Source organism: Bufo bufo, chromosome 2 (genome assembly GCF_905171765.1).
Source record: "Bufo bufo chromosome 2, aBufBuf1.1, whole genome shotgun sequence".
NCBI lineage: Eukaryota > Metazoa > Chordata > Amphibia > Anura > Bufonidae > Bufo > Bufo bufo.
Genome location: NC_053390.1, coordinates 475,429,631 through 475,449,991, shown reverse-complemented (window position 1 = coordinate 475,449,991; position 20,361 = coordinate 475,429,631). Strand labels below are relative to the sequence as shown.

The window sequence follows — 20,361 nt, the reverse complement described above, 5'->3', positions numbered from 1 at the left end:
TTTCCACGTCAGTGTTACAGAGTGTTTTACCATTTAGTATGTACGGGTGATTTGCATTATTCCTTCCCATGTGCATAACCTTACATTTGTCAGTGTTAAACATCATCTGCCACTTCTCTGCCCAAGCCTCTAATCTATCCAGATCCATCTGTAGCAGTATACTGTCCTCTTCGGTGTTAATTACTCTACACAGTTTAGCGTCAGCTGCAAAAATTTAGATTTTACTGTGAAAACCTTCTACAAGATAATTAATAAATATTTTGAAGAGAATAGGGCCCAATACTGACCCCTGAGGTACTCCACTAGTGATAGTGACCTAATCTGAGTGTGTACCATTAATAACCACCCTGTGTTTTCTATTACTGAGCCAGGTACTTACCCACATACAGACATTTTCTCCCAGTCCAAGCATTCTCATTTTATATACTAATCTTTTATGTGGTACAGTGTCAAATGCTTTGGAGAAGTCCAGATATACGACATCCATTGATTCACCACTGTCAAGTCTAGAACTTACCTCCCCATAGAAACTGAATAAATTAGTTTGACATGACCGATCCCTCATGAAGCCATACTGATATGGTGTTACTTGCTTATTTTCATTGAGATCCTCCAAGATAGCATCTCTTAGAAAACCTTCAAACTGTTTACCCACAAGAGATGTTAAAAATTTACCGGCCTATAGAGGGGCCTGGATGTATTTCTGGAGCGTAATAATATTACAGGCTATAGCTACTAGAGAGGGGTCGTTGATCCAGGGAGTTATTCCGATTGCCTGATTGGAGTCGGGAAGGAATTTTTTATTCCCCTAAAGTGAGGAAAATTGGCTTCTACCTCACAGTTTTTTTTTGCCTTCCTCTGGATCAACTTGCAGGATGACAGGCCGAACTGGATGGATAAATGTCTTTTCGGCCTTATGTACTATGTTACTATAGTTTCCAGGCTCTGTTTTTGCACCCTTTTTGAATATTGGCACCACATTTGCCATGCGTCAATCCTGTGGAACACTCCCTGTCAGTATAGTCTGTAAATATCAGAAATAAGGGTCTGGCTAGGACATTACTTAATTCTCTTAGAATACGGGGTTGTATGCTATCTGGTCCTGGCGATTTGTCTATTTTCATCTTTTTAAAATTCAGCCCCACTTCTTCCTGGGTAAGACAGGGAACTTTAAATGGGGAATTTACCTTTACATTCTGCATTTCATCTAACAGTTTATTTTCCTCAGTGAACACAGTGGAGAGAAAAAAAAATACTTAATAGCTTTGCTTTCTACTAGTCGCTCTCTGCAACTCCCCCCTTCATTGCTCTGTAGAGGGCCGACACCTTCAGATTTATACTTTTTACCATTTATATAATTGAAGAACATTTTAGGGTTAGTTTTGCTTTCTTTGGCAATTAATCTCTCGGCCTCTAGTTTGTCGGCATTTTTTTGTTTTTTACATATTCTATTTTTTTCCTTATAGTTTGTCAGTGTTTCCTGGCTACCCTCCTGTTTTAGTGATTTAAATGCTTTATTATTGTCTTTTATTGCTTTCTTTACAGTTCTGTTTATCCCCATTGGTTTCTTCTTGTTCCTTAAACCTTTATTCCTATAAAAAAAAAAAAAAAAAAAAAAGTATGTACCTCTCACAATTAGATCTTAGGATGCTTTTAGAAATATCCCATTTTTTGGCGGTATTTTTATTTTTGAGGACTTTGTCCCAAATATTTACACCTATGGCCTCTCTTAGTTGGCTAAATTTAGCTTTTTGAAGTTTGGTAATTTTGTTCCTACCTGTAGAAACTCATTTGAAGGATAATGGGAAGGTTATTACTTTATGGTCACTATTTCCCAAGTGTCCCCCAAGCTGCACATCTGTTCTGTCAGGTCTATTGGTTAATACTAAGTCCAGTATGGCCGTCCCTTTAGGCAGGTTGTGAACCAGTTGGGAAAGGTAATTGTCTTTGGTTATTGCCAAAAACCTGTTTTCTTTATGAGATATACAGCTTTCAGTTTCCCAGTCTATATCTGGGTAGTTTAAGTCCCCCATAATAACCACCTCATTATGGTTTGCCACCTCATCTATCTCGTTTAGTAGTAGATTTTCTGTGGACTCTGGTATATTAGGTGGTTTATAGTAAACTACTATTAGTAATTTATAATTATTTTTGCCTCCATGTATTTCTACCCAGGGACTTCACATGTTCATGTCCCTCACTTATATCTACTCGGACTGTGGGCTTTAGACAGGACTTTACATAAAGGCAAACCCCTCCCCCTCTCCGGTTTTGACAATTCTTTCTAAACAGACTAACCTTGTACATTAACTGCCCAGTCATAGCTATCATCCAGCCATGCCTCAGTTATTCCCACTATGTCATAGTCCTCCTCACACATCACAAATTCCAGTTCCCTAGTTTTATTAGTCAGGCTTCTGGCATTAGTATACATACATTAAATTTTTATGTATATCATTTTTTTTACCCAACACCTTTCCTTCTGAACTGTTCTAGTCACTCCTTCCATTCCTCCCCCAGTCCCACTACCTTGCCCCCGGTCTCTATCTGCACTATCTTCCCATCCTATAATGTAATTACCCCCCCTCCCCCCCAGTCCCTAGTTTAAACACTTCAACCTTCTAGCCATCTTTCCTCTCAACATAGCTGCCCCTTCCCAATTGAGGTGCAGCCCATCCCTACGATAGAGCCTGTAGCTGACAGAGTCCTGTTCTCCAGGAACCCAAACCCCTCCTTCCTACATCAGTTCTTGAGCCACTTGTTAACCTCCCTTATCTCCCGCTGCCTTTCTTGTGTGGCTCGAGGTACAGACAGTATTTCGGAAAACACTACCTTTGAGGTCCTTGCCCTAAGCTTTTGACCTACTACCCTAAAATCATTTTTAAGGACTCTCCACCTTCCTCTAACTTTGTCATTGGTTCCAATATGGACCATGACCACTGGATCTTCTCCAGCCCCTCCCAGCAATCTGTTAACCCCCTCTGCAATGTGTCGAACTCTAGTGCCAGGAAGACAACACACTGTTCGGCGATCATGGTCTTTGTGACAGATTGCCCTAATAATTGAGTCTCCCACTACCAGCACCTGTCTGCCCTGCCCTGCTCTCCTGGTGCCCTGCTTACTGGAGCTGAAATTCCCCTGACTGGCAGAGGAAGTGTCCGGCTGCAGCAGTGTTGTCCCTGAACAGACATCTCCCTCATCTGCCAACCGTGCAAACTTGTTGGGGTGTGACAGATCAGGGCTAGCCTCCCTGGCACTCTTCCCTCTACCCCGCTTTCTAACTGTTACCCAGCTAGCTACCTCACTTTCCTCAGCCTCCTCGCTATCACCCTCCCCCTTAACTACCCCATAGAGTGCTTGCTCAGTGAGCAGCAAACTCTTAACATCTGACATTAAGAGGGATATCGGTCTATAAGAGTCTGGAGTTTGCGGATCTTACACCCACATTTTTCACTTTCACAAGGGGTAACAGGACAAAATGCACCCCACATTGTTACCCATTTCCCCCTACATACACTGACAACTCATATGTGCTCAAAAAAATTATGTATGGGTGCATGGAAGGGCACTAGAGTCAAACGTCTAAATATGGATTTTGCTGGCCTGAATTGGCAGACATGTATTTTAGGTGCCATGTCACATTAAATTAATTCCTGAGGTCCCCAGAAATGAAAAATTCTAAGAAGTGACCCCATTTCAGAAAGAACACCCCCGTACGAACATTTTAAATGGTGGAAAGGGTACTTTTCAGCAAACAGGTGTCTCACATAAGACAGAAACACTTGTGAAAGCTTTTCAAATCACACATTTGTAAAAATGAAAAAATTACTAGCAGACCCCAATTTTTTGCTTTCACAAGGGGTTAAAGGAGAAATCGCAGCCCAGTATATGTTCCTCATTGTCTCCCCTTTTTGCAAACACCCCATATGTGCTTTTAGCCTGCTGTACAGGTCACAGCAGGGCTCTAGAGGCAAAGTGCAAAATATGTTTTTTGCAGGCCTGAATAAACAGACATGGATTTTAGCTGCCATGTCTCATTAAAAAAAATCGTAAGTGGTTGCATAAGTGTGCACTGGGGATATAGCGGTGTTAAGAATTAAGCAATACCATTTAAAATCATGTTAAATAGGAGTCCGCATACACCTGCCATCATTTAAAGTGCCTCTGATTAACCCCAAATAAAGTTCAGCTGCTCTAGTTGGTCATTCCTGAAATTTTCTTAGTCGCCACCCAGAGAAGAAGCCATGGGAGAGGGATTCAAAACATCAGAGGGATCTCATTGTTAAATGGTATCAGTCAGGAGAAGGGTACAAAACTATTTCCCAAGGCATTAGAAATACCATGGAACACAGTGAAGACATTCATCATCAAATAGAGAAAATATGGCACAACAATAGTATTACCAAGAATTGGACGTCCCTCCAAAATTTATGAAAAGACGAGAAGAAAACTGGTCTGGGAGGCTACCAAGAGGCCTACAGCAACATTAAAGGAGCTGCAGGAATATCTGGCAAGTACTGGCTGTGTGGTACATGTGACAACAATCTCCCGTATTCTTCATATGTCTGGGCTACGGGGTAGAGTGGCAAGACAAAAGCCTTTTCTTACTAAGAAAAACATCCAAGCTACACATCTGAAGTCTCCCAAAAGCATGTGGGAAAAGGAGTTATGGTCTGATGAAACCAAGGTTTAACTTTTTGGCCATAATTCCAAAAGATATGTTTGGTGCAAAAACACTGCACGTCACCAAAAGAACACCATACCCACAGTGAAGCATGGTGGTGGCAGCATCATGCTTTGGGCCTGTTTTCCTTCAGCTGGAACTGGGGCCTTAGCTAAGCTAGTGGGAATTATGAACAGTTCCAAATACCAGTCAATATTGGCACAAGAAGAGTGGGCAAATCTTGCCAAGTCAAAATGTGCCATGCTGATAGACTCATACCCAAAAAGACAGTGCTGTAATAAAATCAAAAAGTGCTTCAATAAAGTATTAGTTTAAGGGTGTGCACACTTATGCAACCATGTTATTTTAATTTTATCTTAAATTTTCCCTCTACTAAAAGATTTCAGTTTGTTTTTCAATTGAGTTGTACAGTTTCTAGGCAAGAATAAAAAGGTGGAAAAAGTTCTAAAAAGGATTCATCTTTGTCAAAAAAAAATTACATCACAGAAACCTGACATTTTAACAGGAGTGTGTAGACTTTTTATATCCACTGTAGACATAGAAATATATATGCCCTACTTTTTTTTAACCAAAAAAAAATAAATGAAAAATTAGCCAAAAAAACTGCACAAATAATCCCCATCAGGCAGGTATGCACTCAACAGCACTTGGCTGTCACAGCTTGCACGCAGAAAAAATGGTGCAGAGCTGGAAAATGGTAAAAAAGGAGGGTGGTTTAGGGATCTAGAACAGCTGCAAATGAAAAAATATATAATCGGTGCAGCTATTCCAGATATTGTTGTTCTTTCTTCTTTTCAGCAGGAAAGGAGTTAAATCTCAGTGGTTTGCACCACAAGTCCCAGAAAGCCACAAGCAGCACAGAACCTCCCTGCATGCAGTCCCCTGCAAGCAGCCATTCTAGCTGATAAGTTCTGCCTCTTCCTGTGCAGCTATAGCGCTGCCATTGGCTGGAGCGTTATTCCAGCCAATAGCAGAGCTGCCAGGGGACCCAAAACACTGGTGTCCCCTGCCTTACCTCGGAGGTGACCAGTGCTGGCTTGTTCAGCACCTGCCACCTCCCCCTGACCTCCTCCCGATGCCTCTGACAGCTTCCTGCGCTGCGATGTGCCAGTCTCATTGATTAGCCAATCGCAGCGCTGGAAGCTGCAGGGGGGTGGTGCAGCACCATGCTGCCCTTACCCGGCATGGCTGCCTGCCGGTAAGAGCAGGCATGGTGCCGTGATTCCCCCCAATCCTTCCCCAGAGCCCCACGGACCTTGCGCCGTACATGTACAGCGCTGGGCGTTAAGGGGTTAAAAAACCATCATAGGTTGTTAGAAACTGATAGAACCTGTATATGAAAGATTCCTATTTAGGATCAAGGTAGCTAGTTTCCTATCCTGTCACCAGGGAAGAACAATGTCTCAACGACATTCCCCCCCAAAGTGTGTGTGTGTGTGGGGGGGGGGGGAATGTCAGTGCGTCTAATGGGGTGAATATTAACCTGTTCCGGACATAGGGCGTACCGGTAAGTCCTATGTATTTCCGATCACCGCCGCTCAGCGGGCGATGATCGGAACCCGGTGCCTGCTCAAATCATTGAGCAGGCACCTTGGCTAAATGCGAGGGGGGGGGTCCTGTGATCTGTCTCCCCCCCCCCCCCCCCCTCTTCCCGTGTCGGCTATTGGGGCAAACCGCAGGTCAATTCAGACTATGACCTCATGCTGCGGCGGTGCCATCGGGTCCCCATGCAGCTGTAGGGGGGACACAGGCATAGAAGGCAGCGCGATGCCTTCCTGAGGCATCGCCGCTGCCTTCCGGTTAAGAGCCTGTGAGATCCAGCCCCCTGGATCTCACAGGCCAGAAGCTGTATGAGTAATACACACAGTACAGCCAAAGCATTCCAATGCAGAAGTATTGGAATGCATTGTAAAGGATTAGACCCCCAAAAGTTCAAATCCCAAAGTGGGACAAAAAAAAAAAAAAAAAAAATTGAAAATATAAGTTTCCCCCCAAAAAATTAAAAGTTTCAAATAAAAAACAAAAACGTAATTTTCCCCAAATAAAGTAAAAAAAAAAGGCAAAGAATATGAAAAAAAAAAATTAAAAAAAAATTAGGTATCGCCGCGTGCGTATCGACCGGCTCTATAAGCATATCACATGACCTAACCCCTCAGATGAACACCGTAAAAAGTAAAAACTGCTAAATATACCATTTTTGGTCACCTTACATCACAAAAAGTACAACAGCAAGGGATCAAAAAGGCGTAGTAGCAATCTAACAGTCACCTCATCCCGCAAAAAATGAGCCCCTACCTGAGACAATCGCCAAAAAAATAAATAAAAAAAATATGGCTCAGAATATGGAGACACTAAAACATCATTTTTTTTGTTCTAAGGCCTTGTTCACATCAGCGTTCAGCCTTTCCGTTCTCCTGCTCAGTTATAGGAGAACGGAAAGGACGGATTCGGCTCATAACTGAGCCGAACGGAGCCTACAGACCCCATAGACTATAATGGGGTCCGTTAGGTTTCCGCTCAGAAGATCATTTTGGAGCGGAGACAAAAGTCCTGCATGCACAACTTTTGTCTCCGCTCCAAAATCATCTTCTGAGCGGAAACCTAACGGACCCCAATATAGTCTATGGGGTCCCTAGGCTCCGCTCGGCTCAGTTATGTGCCGAATACGTCCTTTCCGTTCTCCTCCTCCTATAATGGAGCAGGAGAACGGAAAGGCTGAACGCTGATGTGAACCAAGCCTTAAATAGCCTTTAGTGTACAACTTACATAAATAAAATAAAAAAGTATACATATTAGGTATCGCCACGTCCGTATCAACCGGCTCTATAAAAATATCACATGACCTAACCCCTCAGATGAACGCCGTAAAAAATAAATAAAAACTGTGCTAAATAAACCATTTTTTGTCACCTTACATCACAAAAAGTGTAATAGCAAGCGATCAAAAAGTCACATGCACCCCAAAATAGTGCCAGTCATCTCATCCCGCAAAAATCATACCCTATCCAAGATAATCGCCCAAAAACTGAAAAAACGATGGATCTCAGAATATGGAGACACTAAAACATGATTTTTTTTGTTTCAAAAATGAAATCATTGTGTAAAACTTACATAAATAAAAAAATTGTATACATATTAGGCATCGCCGCGTCCATGACAACCTGCTCTATAAAAATACCACATGATCTAACCTGTCAGATGAATGTTGTAAATAACAAAAAAAGACACGTGCCAAAAACAGCTATTTCTTGTTACCTTGCCTCACAAAAAGTGTAATACAGAGAAACCAAAAATCATATGTACCCTAAACTAGTACCAACAAAACTTCCACCCTATCCCATAGTTTCTAAAATAGGGTCACTTTTTTAGAGTTTCTACTCTAGGGGTGCATCAGCGGGGCTTCAAATGGGACATGGTGTCAAAAAAAAAAAACAGTCCAGCAAAATCTGCCTTCCAAAAACCGTATGGCATTCCTTTCCTTCTGCGCCCTGCCATGTGCCCGTACAGCAGTTTACGACCACATATGGGGTGTTTCTGTAAACTACAGAATTAGAGCCATAAATATTGAGTTTTATTTGGCTGTTAACCATTGCTTTGCAACTGGAAAAAAAAAAATTTAATGGAAAATCTGCCAAAAAAGTAAAATTTTGAAATTGTATCTCTATTTTCCATTAATTCTTGTGGAACACCTAAAGGGTTAACAACGTTTGAATACCTTGAGGGGTGTAGTTTCTAGAATGGGGTAATTTTTGGGTGGTTTCTATTATGTAAGCCTCACAAAGTGACTTCAGACCTGAACTGGTCCTTAAAAAGTTGGTTTTTGAAAATTTCTGAGAAATTTCAAGATTTACTTCTAAACTTCTAAGCCTTGTAACGTCCCCCAAAAATAAAATGTCATTCCCAAAATGATCCTAACATGAAGTAGACATATGGGGAATGTAAAGTAATAACTATTTTTGTAGGTATTACTATGTATTCTAGAAGTAGAGAAATTGAAACTTGGAAATTTGCTAATTTTTTCAAAATTTTGGGCAAATTTGGTATTTTTCTATAATTAAAAATGATTTTTTTTTTTTACTCCATTTTACCAGTGTTATGAAGTACAATATGTGCCAAAAAAAAATAAATCTCAGAATGGCCTGGATAAGTCAAAGCGTTTTAAAGTTATCACCACTTAAAGTGACATTGGTCAGATTTGCAAAAAATGGCTTGGTCCTTAAGGTGACATAAAGCTGTGTCCTTAAGGAGTTAAAAAGTTGGTTTTTGAAAATTGAGAAATTTCAAGATTTACTTCTAAGCCTTGTAACGTCTCCCAAAAATAAATGCTGGATTTTTTGCGACTCTCGCGTCGCAGTATGTCGCATGTTGCAGTGCGACACCATAGACTACCATTATAAAAATTGTCGTGCTACAAAATTTCGCGCAACAAATGTCGTTGTGTAGACCTAGCCTTAATCAGCGCACGGGGACCAGGAGCGGCGCAAGTATATTCCCTGTGAGTGGCCTGGCGTATGGGGGGGGGGGGGGGGGGGGGGGGCAGTTTATAGTACTGAATAACCCCTTTAAGATTATAAGGTGTACAGTGTCAATACATTGACACTGTGCTCCCACAAAACAGCTGTAAAATGCATTGAGACTCTTCAGTTCTCTCCATTAGGTGCATGAGCACAGGAGTCCTCAAGCCATTGTACTGCTGGTTTGTGGGAGCACAGCATTACTCTAGACACTGCTTACTCTACTTTGGGGGGGGGGGGGGGGTTCAGAGCTGACAGATTTCCTTTAAATGAATAAATTAGTTATTACACTGAATAATTTCCCGTAAAATGATATACACTGCTCAAAAAAATAAAAGGGAACACAAAAATAACACATCCTAGATCTGAATTAAATATTCTTCTGAAATAATTTGTTCTTTACATAGTTGAATGTGCTGACAACAAAATCACACAAAAAAAAAAAAAAGGAAATCAAATTTTTCAACCCATGGAGGTCTGGATTTGGAGTCACACTCAAAATTAAAGTGGAAAAACACACTACAGGCTGATCCAACTTTGATGTAATGTCCTTAAAACAAGTCAAAATGAGGCTCAGTAGTATGTGTGGCCTCCACGTGCCTGTATGACCTCCCTACAACGCCTGTGCATGCTCCTGATGAGGTGGCGGACGGTCTCCTGAGGGATCTCCTCCCAGACCTGGACTAAAGCATCTGCCAACTCCTGGACAGTCTGTGGTGCAACGTGACGGTGGATAGAGCGATACATGATGTCCCAGATGTGCTCAATTGGATTCAGGTCTGGGGAACGGGCGGGCCAGTCCATAGCATCAATGCCTTCGTCTTGCAGGAACTGCTGACACACTCCAGCCACATGAGGTCTAGCATTGTCTTGCATTAGGAGGAACCCTGGGCCAACCACACCAGCCTATGGTCTCACAAGGGGTCTGAGGATCTCATCTTGGTACCTAATGGCAGTCAGGCTACCTCTGGCGAGCACATGGAGGGCTGTGCTGCCCTCCAAAGAAATGCCACCCCCCACCATTACTCACCCAATGCCAAACTGGTCATGCTGGAGGATGTTGCAGGCAGCAGAACGTTCTCCACGGCGTCTCAAGACTCTGTCACGTCTGTCACATGTGCTCAGTATGAACCTGCTTTCATCTGTGTAGAGCACAGGGCGCCAGTGGCGAATTTGCCAATCTTGGTGTTCTCTGGCAAATGCCAAAAGTCCTGCACGGTGTTGGGCTGTAAGCACAACTCCCACCTGTGGACGTCGGGCCCTCATATCACCCTCATGGAGTCTGTTTCTGACCGTTTGAGCAGACACATGCACATTTGTGGCCTGTTGGAGGTCATTTTGCAGAGCTCTGGCAGTGCTCCTCCTGTTCCTCCTTGCACAAAGGCGGAGGTAGCGGTCCTGCTGCTGGGATGTTGCCCTCCTACGGCCTCCTCCACGTCTCCTGATGTACTGGCCTGTCTCCTGGTAGCGCCTCCATGCTCTGGACACTACGCTGACAGACACAGCAAACCTTCTTGCCACAGCTTGCATTGATGTGCCATTCTGGATAAGCTGCACTACCTGAGACACTTGTGTGGGTTGTAGACTCCGTCTCATGCTACCACTAGAGTGAAAGCACCGCCAGCATTCAAAAGTGACAAAAACATCAGCCAGGAAGCATAGGAACTGAGAAGTGGTCTGTGGTCACCACCTGCAGAACCACTCCTTTATTGGGGGTGTCTTGCTAATTGCCTATAATTTCCACCTGTTGTCTATCCCATTTGCACAACAGCATGTGAAATAGCTTCCTAAGTGGACAGTTTGATTTCACAGAAGTGTGATTGACTTGGAGTTACATTGTGTTGTTTAAGTGTTCCCTTAATTTTTTTGAGCAGTGTATCAATCTGCTCAGCATCTCCTCCTCTATAACATGGTGCCTGTAGTTTGCATTGCATTTTCCTGGCGACAGGTTCCCTTTAAATATGTTGAGCTGTGGTTGTCCCAACTGTGGTCCACCACGCCTCAGTTTTTATATAAGTTGCAAGTGTATTAAAAAAAATGGTAAAAAGTTGCAAATTTTGGTGCAAAACAGGACCTCGGGCAAAAATTGCAAGTTTTCTACACAAGAAAATGTGGGAAAGAGCAAATATAAACATTCAAATCATCTTTATATCTGGGTATATAAACATGCAGTTTTATCTTAGGTGGCTCACCATCTGTCAATGCCAGAACTGCCTCATTTCCTCCAATATTTCGAAGAGCAAACATGGCACGATATCGTTCAAATAGCGGCAAGTTGTCATTTAATAGAATAGCACGCAGAGATGGTACATCTCTTTCCTCAGAAGGAGGAGCAGGGTCCACTGACAAGAAAGGGTTATCATCAGGTGCATCCGGATTCCTCTGAAACCATTCTATCCTTTGAATGGCAAGCTGACATGTTTCTGCAACCTAAAGATCAAAACAAGCAAAGTAGACTTTCATCTCGTGTTTCTTCCATCCCAACATTAAAGGGGTTGTGTCACTTCAACAAATGGCATTTATCATGTAGACAAAGTTAATATAAGGCACGATCTAATTCGCTGTACACATTGCTATTTTCAGAAGATAAAAACACCTGAACTTTCCAGAGATGCCCTGCTAGTTTCCATGGTTACAACCAGCCTGCAATCCAGCAGCAGTGACTGTGCTTGCACACTATAGGAAAAAGCACTAGCCTCTATGGTGACCTGGACCTTGGGAGTGCGCATAGGATGTCTTTTTCCTACAGTGTGCAAGCACAGCCACCACTGCTGGATTTCAGGGTGGTCATAACTATTGAAACGAGAAGTGTATAATGGAGATGAAAAAATGAATCTAGCCAGTAAAGGAGTCAATTTGGACAATCACAATACATTCTAAGTGCCTTGTATTAACTTTCTTTATGTGATAAATGCTATTTGTGGAAGTGAGACAACCCCTTTAAGCACCAATCATTTTTTTCACTCTTGCATTCCAAGAGCCATAGCTTTTAATTTTTCCATATTATGGCTATTTTTAATTGTTTCTAGCCCCTACTTCCTGCTCTTTACCGTGTCATAAAAACAAAAACTTAAAAGAACGTGTTAAAACCATATAGAGACAAATCCCTTTTTCTAATCTGTTCTTATTTTTTGATTGTAGATTTTTTTAATTCTATATTCTGAACATAATTATGGGGGCTAACATTTTGCCTGTACTGTTCTTAACAGCATTTAGACACATGGGCCCTAGACACAATAAACTGGAGGACATCTTATTGACTTCTATAGGAGAATGTTTTCAGGCATGCTCTGTGACCTGTCAGGAAGGAGTAGATACATTTTGACAGTTTTGGTAGATCCTGTTTTATGTTTATATAGGTGATATCTGTCAGGAAAACCCTGCCTGTAATGAGCACATAACTGCAATGATCAGTACAGACCAAGAAATGGCACCTATTATAAGCCCTAGGTAACAGTGTGAAAACTGCAGGATTACATTTTTATGTAAATATTGACATGTCAAATTAAAAAATAACCACCAAAATTCTTTAAAAAAATGTTTAATGTAAAAACATTCCCTTTAATTAATATGTATTCCCGATCAGTTGTTCTGCAGGGGTACTGGAACTACTGTAGAGTGGATGGAGTTATGTAGTTGCGGCGCTGCTTGGAAACCGCTGATTGCAGGGTGTCAGACCCCAATAATCTGATTTTAATGGCCTATCCTGATGAGAAGCATTACCAGTAAAAACCTGGAATACCCCTTTAGGCCCCAAATCTGCAATTGCAGCCAAGTGGCACCCAATTATCATACCAGTGGGAGTCCCTTCTGGCTATACCATCACAAACTAGACATATTTTAAATATGCCACAAATATTTTTGTTGGAATTTCACTATTAAACAATTTTTGTTTCTATTTTTTTTTTTATAACAGTACAGTGTAAAATGGTGGCTGGTAAAGTACTGGATGGGGTGTATATCTCACTAAGGCTACTTTCACACTAGCGTTTAGAGCGGATCCGTCTGATGTTTCATCAGACGGATCCGCTCCTATAATGCAGACGTTTGCATCCGTTCAGAACGAATCCGTCTGCATTATAACTTGTGAAAGTAGCCTGAGCGGATCCGTTCAGACTTTACATTGAAAGTCAATGGGGGAGGGATCCGCTTGAAGAAGATTGAGCCATATGGTGTCATCTTGAAGCGGATCCGTCCCCATTGACTTCCATTATAAGTCTGGACGGATCCGCTCGCCTCCGCACGGCCAGGCGGACACGCGAACGCTGCAAGCAGCGTTCAGGTGTCCGCTCACTGAGCGGAGCGGAGGCTGAGCGCTGGCAGGCGGATGCATTCTCAGCGGATCCGCCTCCACTGAGAATGCATTAGGGCCGGACGGCTGCGTTCAGGGCCGCTTGTGAGCCCCTTCAAACGGAGCTCACGAGCGGACACCTGAACGCAGGTGTGAAAGTAGCCTAAGAATGCTCAAATGGGTGAGGTAAACTCCCCCCCCTAGTCTACAGAATTGACAATGAATATATTGGAAGATGCAGAGGTCTATATGTAAATATATATATGTATATGCGGTTTTTTGCATTTTTTACGAATTTTATCGTTTTATTTAATACGTATTTTTATTTCAAATAAAGTGATTTTATGTATATTATGTGAATATTATTATATGGGGATAAATATATGTTCTCCAAGAAATGGCAAAGTAATGCATGACTATGTTAAGGTAACAAATCCAGATCCAGGATTTTTGGATAACCCATTATTCCAGATACGGCGGGATATATAAAGCCCTTACAAGCAGCCCAGTTCGATAACCACTGATGAAGGGGTGTAGACCCTGAAACGCGTTTGGTACCGTACTGGACTTTCATCAATGAAATATAAATTACTTATGGAAACCTGATGCTACATCCCTACAGATACCTGTATCTCTGAAACCAAATGAGAGTGGAGGCGGAGGGAAAGTAGGACCCAGGAGACTGGAGACGCTCTCCAGGAAGCGGCTACAGAGTCACGTTGGACGCTACGTCCGACTGATACCACGCGGGACGCCGCGTCAGGTAACAGCCACAGAAGAAACCCTCACAGGACACAGCCGGAGAATCCAGGAGCGGTAATGTACAATACCAGTACACTTAAAGGGAATCTGTCACCAGCATATTATCAAAAAAAAATAATTCATGAATCCATGTGTAATAAAGTACCTTATATCCAGATGTCTTGTTCTTTTTATTGCGAGTCTTGTCATTTCTTCATAAAAAGGCTTTTTATGATATGCAAATCAAGCTGTAAGGAGCCCAGAAGGGCGTTCTTCTTTCTCCACGGTGCCCAGGAACGCCCCTCTGAAGTGCCGTGCCCGCCGAAATTTGAAAACGAATACCTCCTACAAGTTCAGCTAAATCGCCTCTCAGAGGCACAGCTGAGTGCTCAAACCCCCTCCCCCCCAGCGCCGCGCTATGCGGCAAACACCCCGAACCTCCTCTCGCCGCATCCTAAATCCCGCGCAGGCGCAGTGCTGGCGATTTCCTGCGCAATGATAAAAAGACTGAGGGCAACAGCTTCAACAGCGTCACTGGGCATACGCCGGTCCCAGTGACGCTGTTGCCCTCAGTCTTTTTATCATTGCGCAGGCGCAGGAAATTGCCGGCACTGCGCCTGCGCGGGATTTAGGATGCGGCGAGAGGAGGTTCGGGGTGTTTGCCGCAGAGCGCGGCGCTGGGGGGGAGGGGGTTTGAGCACTCAGCCGCGCCTCTGGGAGGCGATTTAGCTGAACTTGTAGGAGGTATTCGTTTTCAAATTTCGGCGGGCACGGCACTTCAGAGGGGCGTTCCTGGGCATCGTGGAGAAAGAAGAACGCCCCTCTGGGCTCCTTACAGCTTGATTTGCATATCATAAAAAGCCTTTTTATGAAGAAATGACAAGACTCGCAATAAAAAGAACAAAGACATCTGGATATAAGGTACTTTATTACACATGGATTCATGAAAAAAAAAAAAATTATAATATGCTGGTGACAGATTCCCTTTAATACTGTGCATTGAGGGGAAATTTATCCGCAACTTACCAAACTAATTCTGTTACTAACCACTTGCGTTTTGTATCCATATCAACTTGGAGCGGTTGGGACATAGCAGGTGTATGCAACTTATGAGAGATACCCCACCATCCGTGGCCTTATAAGTGTGGACTTACTGGCCTTACACAACTGGCATTGTGCATTGAAGTTCATCCCTAACATACCATGCTAACCCTGATCGTAATCATCTGTTGTCTGCCTATAATAACCTGGAGTTCATTTGGACGTAGTAGGCGTGTGCAACGTATGAGTGATATCGGATACCCTACAAGTGTGAACATACGGGCTATATACCAGATGTGGATGTATGGTTATTACAGTCTAGTCAGCAGGTTTGCTATTCTATGCAAGCCATTCTAGGCAGTTTATTTAGCCGATTTGCTGTTTTATCTCAATAGTTTTTTTTTTTTGCTGTGCCATTATAATTGTTTTATTATTTTGTCATTTTATTGATTTAATTCCTGTATGCTTCTAAGTGGAGTTTTATTACATTTCCATGTATTCCCATATAGTGATTGCCCTTCTCCAATCCATTTTCTATTTAGTTTTTTTAAGGACGGGCGAGTCTATTGAAGTGTGCACCCATTTTATTGTGTCCAGCTGGTGAGCCACCGAATACACAATATTCATCGGGTGAGGTAAAAAGAATCTAAGAAAGCTGAGTCACTTTTCTTTAAAGTGTTTTGTGAGCTGGATTTTTAAGGACTGGTATGCAGGTTTTGATAGTGGCGCTTGGCATTCCCTTACCACTCCAGTATAAATTAGCCTAAAGTAATCCTATCCCAGGTGTAGATGCTGGGCTAATTACTGTGGGGAGAAATATAGGGCTGAAATTGTCAGTGTCAGAAGCCTGAAAGCTGCCTAATCTGTTGGCTGTGTAAAACCTAACCTCCTGTGTTAGGTCTCATGCACACAAGCGTAATGACTCAGTGCCAGTATAGTGGACCATAAATGGCAGGTCTGCAAATCTATATGGGCACTGGCCGTGTGCACTCAGTGGTTGACTTGAATGGGTCCGAAATCAGCAAGATACAACCTAAGACAGGACTACACATCTTTTGCGGAGCGGAAGCACAACAAAGCAATTCAGTGGGCTTCCCATCTGTACCTCCACACCAGAAAAAGATAGAACATGTTCTAACTTTGGCCATATGTTGAGGATCGCTGACCCATTCAAGTCAATGTTCGCACCCACAAACGGAGGTCACAAAGTCAGTGCCCATGCATTACAGACGACAATTTGCGGTCCGAAGCACAGGCTCGGGGCCATTATGCTCGTGGGCATGAGCACTTATGCTGAGAATATTGGTGAGATAACCCCACTGTTTAGTTAGTGCCCAGAATGACAAGGACCTTTGTTGTTTGTGTTCTATTTATGTGCCTTGGTTTTACTTAAGTGTCTGTATAACTTGGATGGAAAATGCACATAAATGGTATTGGACTTTTTAAAATACTGAATCCAGTGAAATCTGCCATTGCTGATCCCATTCAAAACACAGACGTGTGACAACAGTTAAATCTGTCACCAGTTTCATGGTGTCCTCACTAATGGCACCATAAAAGTGATAAATCCCCTCAGCAAAATGCTTCTTCACTGTATTTAATTGAACCAGATTTGCTAAAATCTTGTACTGCACAGCTCCAGCACATGCCAATGAGTCCTGATGTTCATGAGCTAACAAACTCAATCAGGAACAGAAGTCAGTGACAGCCAAGAACTCAGGATTATCAGGAATCACCGGCATGTTCTGGAGCTATTTGGTTGCTTTCACATGAGCGAGTTCAACACACTGAACACGCAGTGTGTGTCTGCGACAGCTCCCGTACTGACCTCCCTTGCACTGACTGGGTGCTTAGCATTATATTGATGTATGATGCTGTGTAACCCTTACAGTTCTGGAATGTATTGAATAAAACTGACAGCATTAGGTCAGTGTTATACAATACATTCCAGAACTCTAAAGCCTTCATAGCATCAAAAATCAATATAATGCTATCGGATCACGTCAGTGCTAGGGAGGTCAGTATGGGAACTGCTGCAGACACACATTGCGCTGCAAGTTCAATGCGTTGAACTCGCTCGTGTGAAAGCGGCCTTAGGGCAGCATAAAAACTGACAAATTTCCTTTAAGAACAGTCAGTAAAAATAAAACAAATTCAAATAACTAGTGAATAAACACACTAATGAAAATATTCAATATTACCTCTATGACGGAATCTCGGCTATACTCTTTCAGCAGCTCTAGAACTTCTGGATCTCCAATAGCCCCCAAAGCTTCACCTGTTTAAATATAAAAATGCAAACTACATTTTCTAATGCTTATATTTGCTTTTGGAATTATGCAGCTGCTTGTCTAACAATGCTAATCCTGTTGTAAGTAGCACCTACTCTGGAACTGTGGGGACTAAGACTAAATGGAGATTCTGTTTACTTACATCCACATGCCCATACAGCAGACAGTATATATTGGAGATAGAGAAACCCCTGTAACCTGGTCAATAGGCTGATGCAAAGTATTAGCCCTGGAGACCAATAATTTTTTTCAATGTTGATAGACTTTGGCAGAAGTGGTCATGGACGTACGAAATCACATAGGAGTGGTTATAAAACGACAGCGCTGCCAGCACCTCCTGCATCAGGCTCTGTCAACAGCAGACCAAGGCAGATAAGAAAATACAGGAGCTGGCATCTACCGTAACTGAAATGTACAACTGAAAACAGGAAAGGTCTGCTGTGACTACTGGGGAAGTTGGGGGGCCTGCTTTGCCAACTATGGAAATTATGGTATTGAAGGCAGCGCTTCAAATATCGTTAAGGTTAGCTCAATTCTGACTGCTCTGTGTAAGAGGCTTCTGGAGTTATAAAGTTTATACATAGAAGGCAGTGTCTCCTGAAGTCACTTAAAGGGTGTCACCTCATTTTCACCAATATAACTAACAGCATTGCCCCACAGAAGATCGCAAACACATTCCAGACATACCTGTGTGTATGTGTGTCTTTATCCCACGTCCACTTGGAACAGCAAAGCCTGCCAGATTATTTTCCTGGACATGGAAAAAAAAAAAAAAAAAGACACAAAAAAACATAGGTATGTTTGGAATGCGTTTTCAGGCTAAATGCACACAATCAGGATTGCATGTGGATTTTCAGCTCCAATTTACATTGTATTCTATAAGAATTTGAAATTCTCATGTACACAATACTGACCTTCTGTGCGGATTTTGACCTGCAGTCAAGCATGGCAATTTTTATTTTTTTCCTGACCAGCTTTTATGCCGATTTTCTCGCTTCACTTCAATGGGGAAAGTAAAATCCACACCAATTGATGTGTGCACATATTTCTCCACAAATAAATCCTGTTTGTGTGCATTTACCCTAACTCCTCTGTGGGGCAATGCTGTTAGTTAAGTGGTGAAAATGAGGTGACAGGCGCCCTTAACACCATATGATGTGCTGTTACATCATGGGGACTATGAAGTTCCCGCAAACTGACTTTATGATACATCACAGTGATGGCACTGGAGGCTGTGCCGCTGCAGTCACTTGGGGTGGCAGACAAAACCCACACCAATGGGGAAGATTGGAGTATAGATCCTAGCTGTTTAACGCCTTAGATGCCTGGGTCATTTCCACTTAAGTGACTAGAAGGGAAAAGACTTCTGCTGCCACCCCATCGACGCTCATACAACTGTGCTTCAGGGTGACAGTAGGCTGCCATGGCAGCAGGGGACCTAACAAAGACTATGAGGGGCTTTTATTAATGTCTTTACGCCAAAATAATGGAGTAAAAAAAGTCACAAATTATGGTGCACATTAGGGTTGCACCGGGTATCGAATGATCGATACTTTTGTACCCGGTTCGATTCTGCGCAGCCTAGTATCAGAACATAGCGCATGCTGCTCTCAGCACGCACCATGTTCTCTTCAGCAGCACAGTGGAGAAGGAGGGAGTCTCGCCGCAGCTGGCCGCCAATGAGGAGAGGAGGGGGAGGGGCTCTGGCCACTGCAGTGCCGGAAAAATGAAGAATGCATGTGGCTTTTTGGGCGTTTTATTTTTTCCGCATGGTATCAAATGGTATAGGAGAATCGCAATACTTTTTTATGGTATCGAATAAAAATTTTGGTATCGCGACAACCCTAGTGCACACCATATGTGCAAAATAATTTGAGACCTTTGAAGCTCCTTTTAACCACTTTCCGTCCGCCCATAGGATATAAACGTCCTATGGGTGGATCTCTATTTCTGAACGCACGTTTTAAAACGTCCGTTCAGAAAGTGCAGCTGCACGCTAATCGTGCAGCTGTTGATCGGGTTGCCCGCTGTCAGTGACAGCAGGGCAACCCAGAGAGAAGGCAGGGACAGTTCCCAGGTGTCCCTGCCTTCTGGATCGCTGCATACACAGCGCTCGCCGAGCGCTGTGTATGCAGAGCAGGAAGTGCTATGCGCTTCCTGTTCCGGCGGTCATGTGACCGCCGGGACCGGAGAGTGCAGGAGCTGTGTGAGGTTTTTCACAGACCTCGATCAGCCCTGCTCTGAGGCTGTACAGCGCAGAATTATGCTGTACAGCCTCTCTGGGGGGGTGTATTTGTCCTGTAACTGGGGCTACTATGTCAGCCCCAGTTACAGGAGAAATCAACAGTGAAAAAAAAAAAGTGATGTAAATGTCCCCCAGAGGTCTTGTATGACCTTATGGGGGACGAAAAGTGGTGTAAAATCCCCAAAAAAAAAATAAAGGGTTGAAAAAAATAAAAAAAAGTTTCACATGTAAAAAAAAAAAAAAAAAGTCCCCAAGTAAGGAATAAAAAAAAAATTTTAAAAATAGAAACAAAAAATAAAATAGACATATTTGGTATTGCCTCGTCCGTAAAAACCAGCTCTATAAAAATATACATGACCTAACCCCTCGGGTGAACACCGTTAAAAAAAAAAAAAAAAAAAAAACAGTGTCAAAACAAGCACTTTTTGTCACCTTACATCACAAAAGGTGCAACACCAAAAACGCGTATGTCCCACAAAACGGTACCAATAAAACAGTCACCTCATCCCGCAAAAAATGAGCCCCTACATAAGAAAATCTCTGAAAAAATAAAA

The 20,361-nt window shown here is 42.7% G+C and overlaps 1 protein-coding gene across 1 annotated transcript in view; it reads right to left on the bottom strand.

Moving 5' to 3' along the window:
* DOHH (deoxyhypusine hydroxylase) overlaps positions 1–20,361 on the bottom strand; it is a 47,670-nt gene that overhangs the window by 10,961 nt on the left and 16,348 nt on the right. Inside the window, exons 2-3 of the mRNA XM_040417752.1 lie at positions 17,473–17,549; positions 11,391–11,628 (exon numbers count right to left, since the gene is read on the bottom strand). Of these exons, the coding sequence (XP_040273686.1) occupies positions 11,391–11,628; positions 17,473–17,549 (315 nt within the window). The remainder of the gene's footprint in view (positions 1–11,390; positions 11,629–17,472; positions 17,550–20,361) is intronic.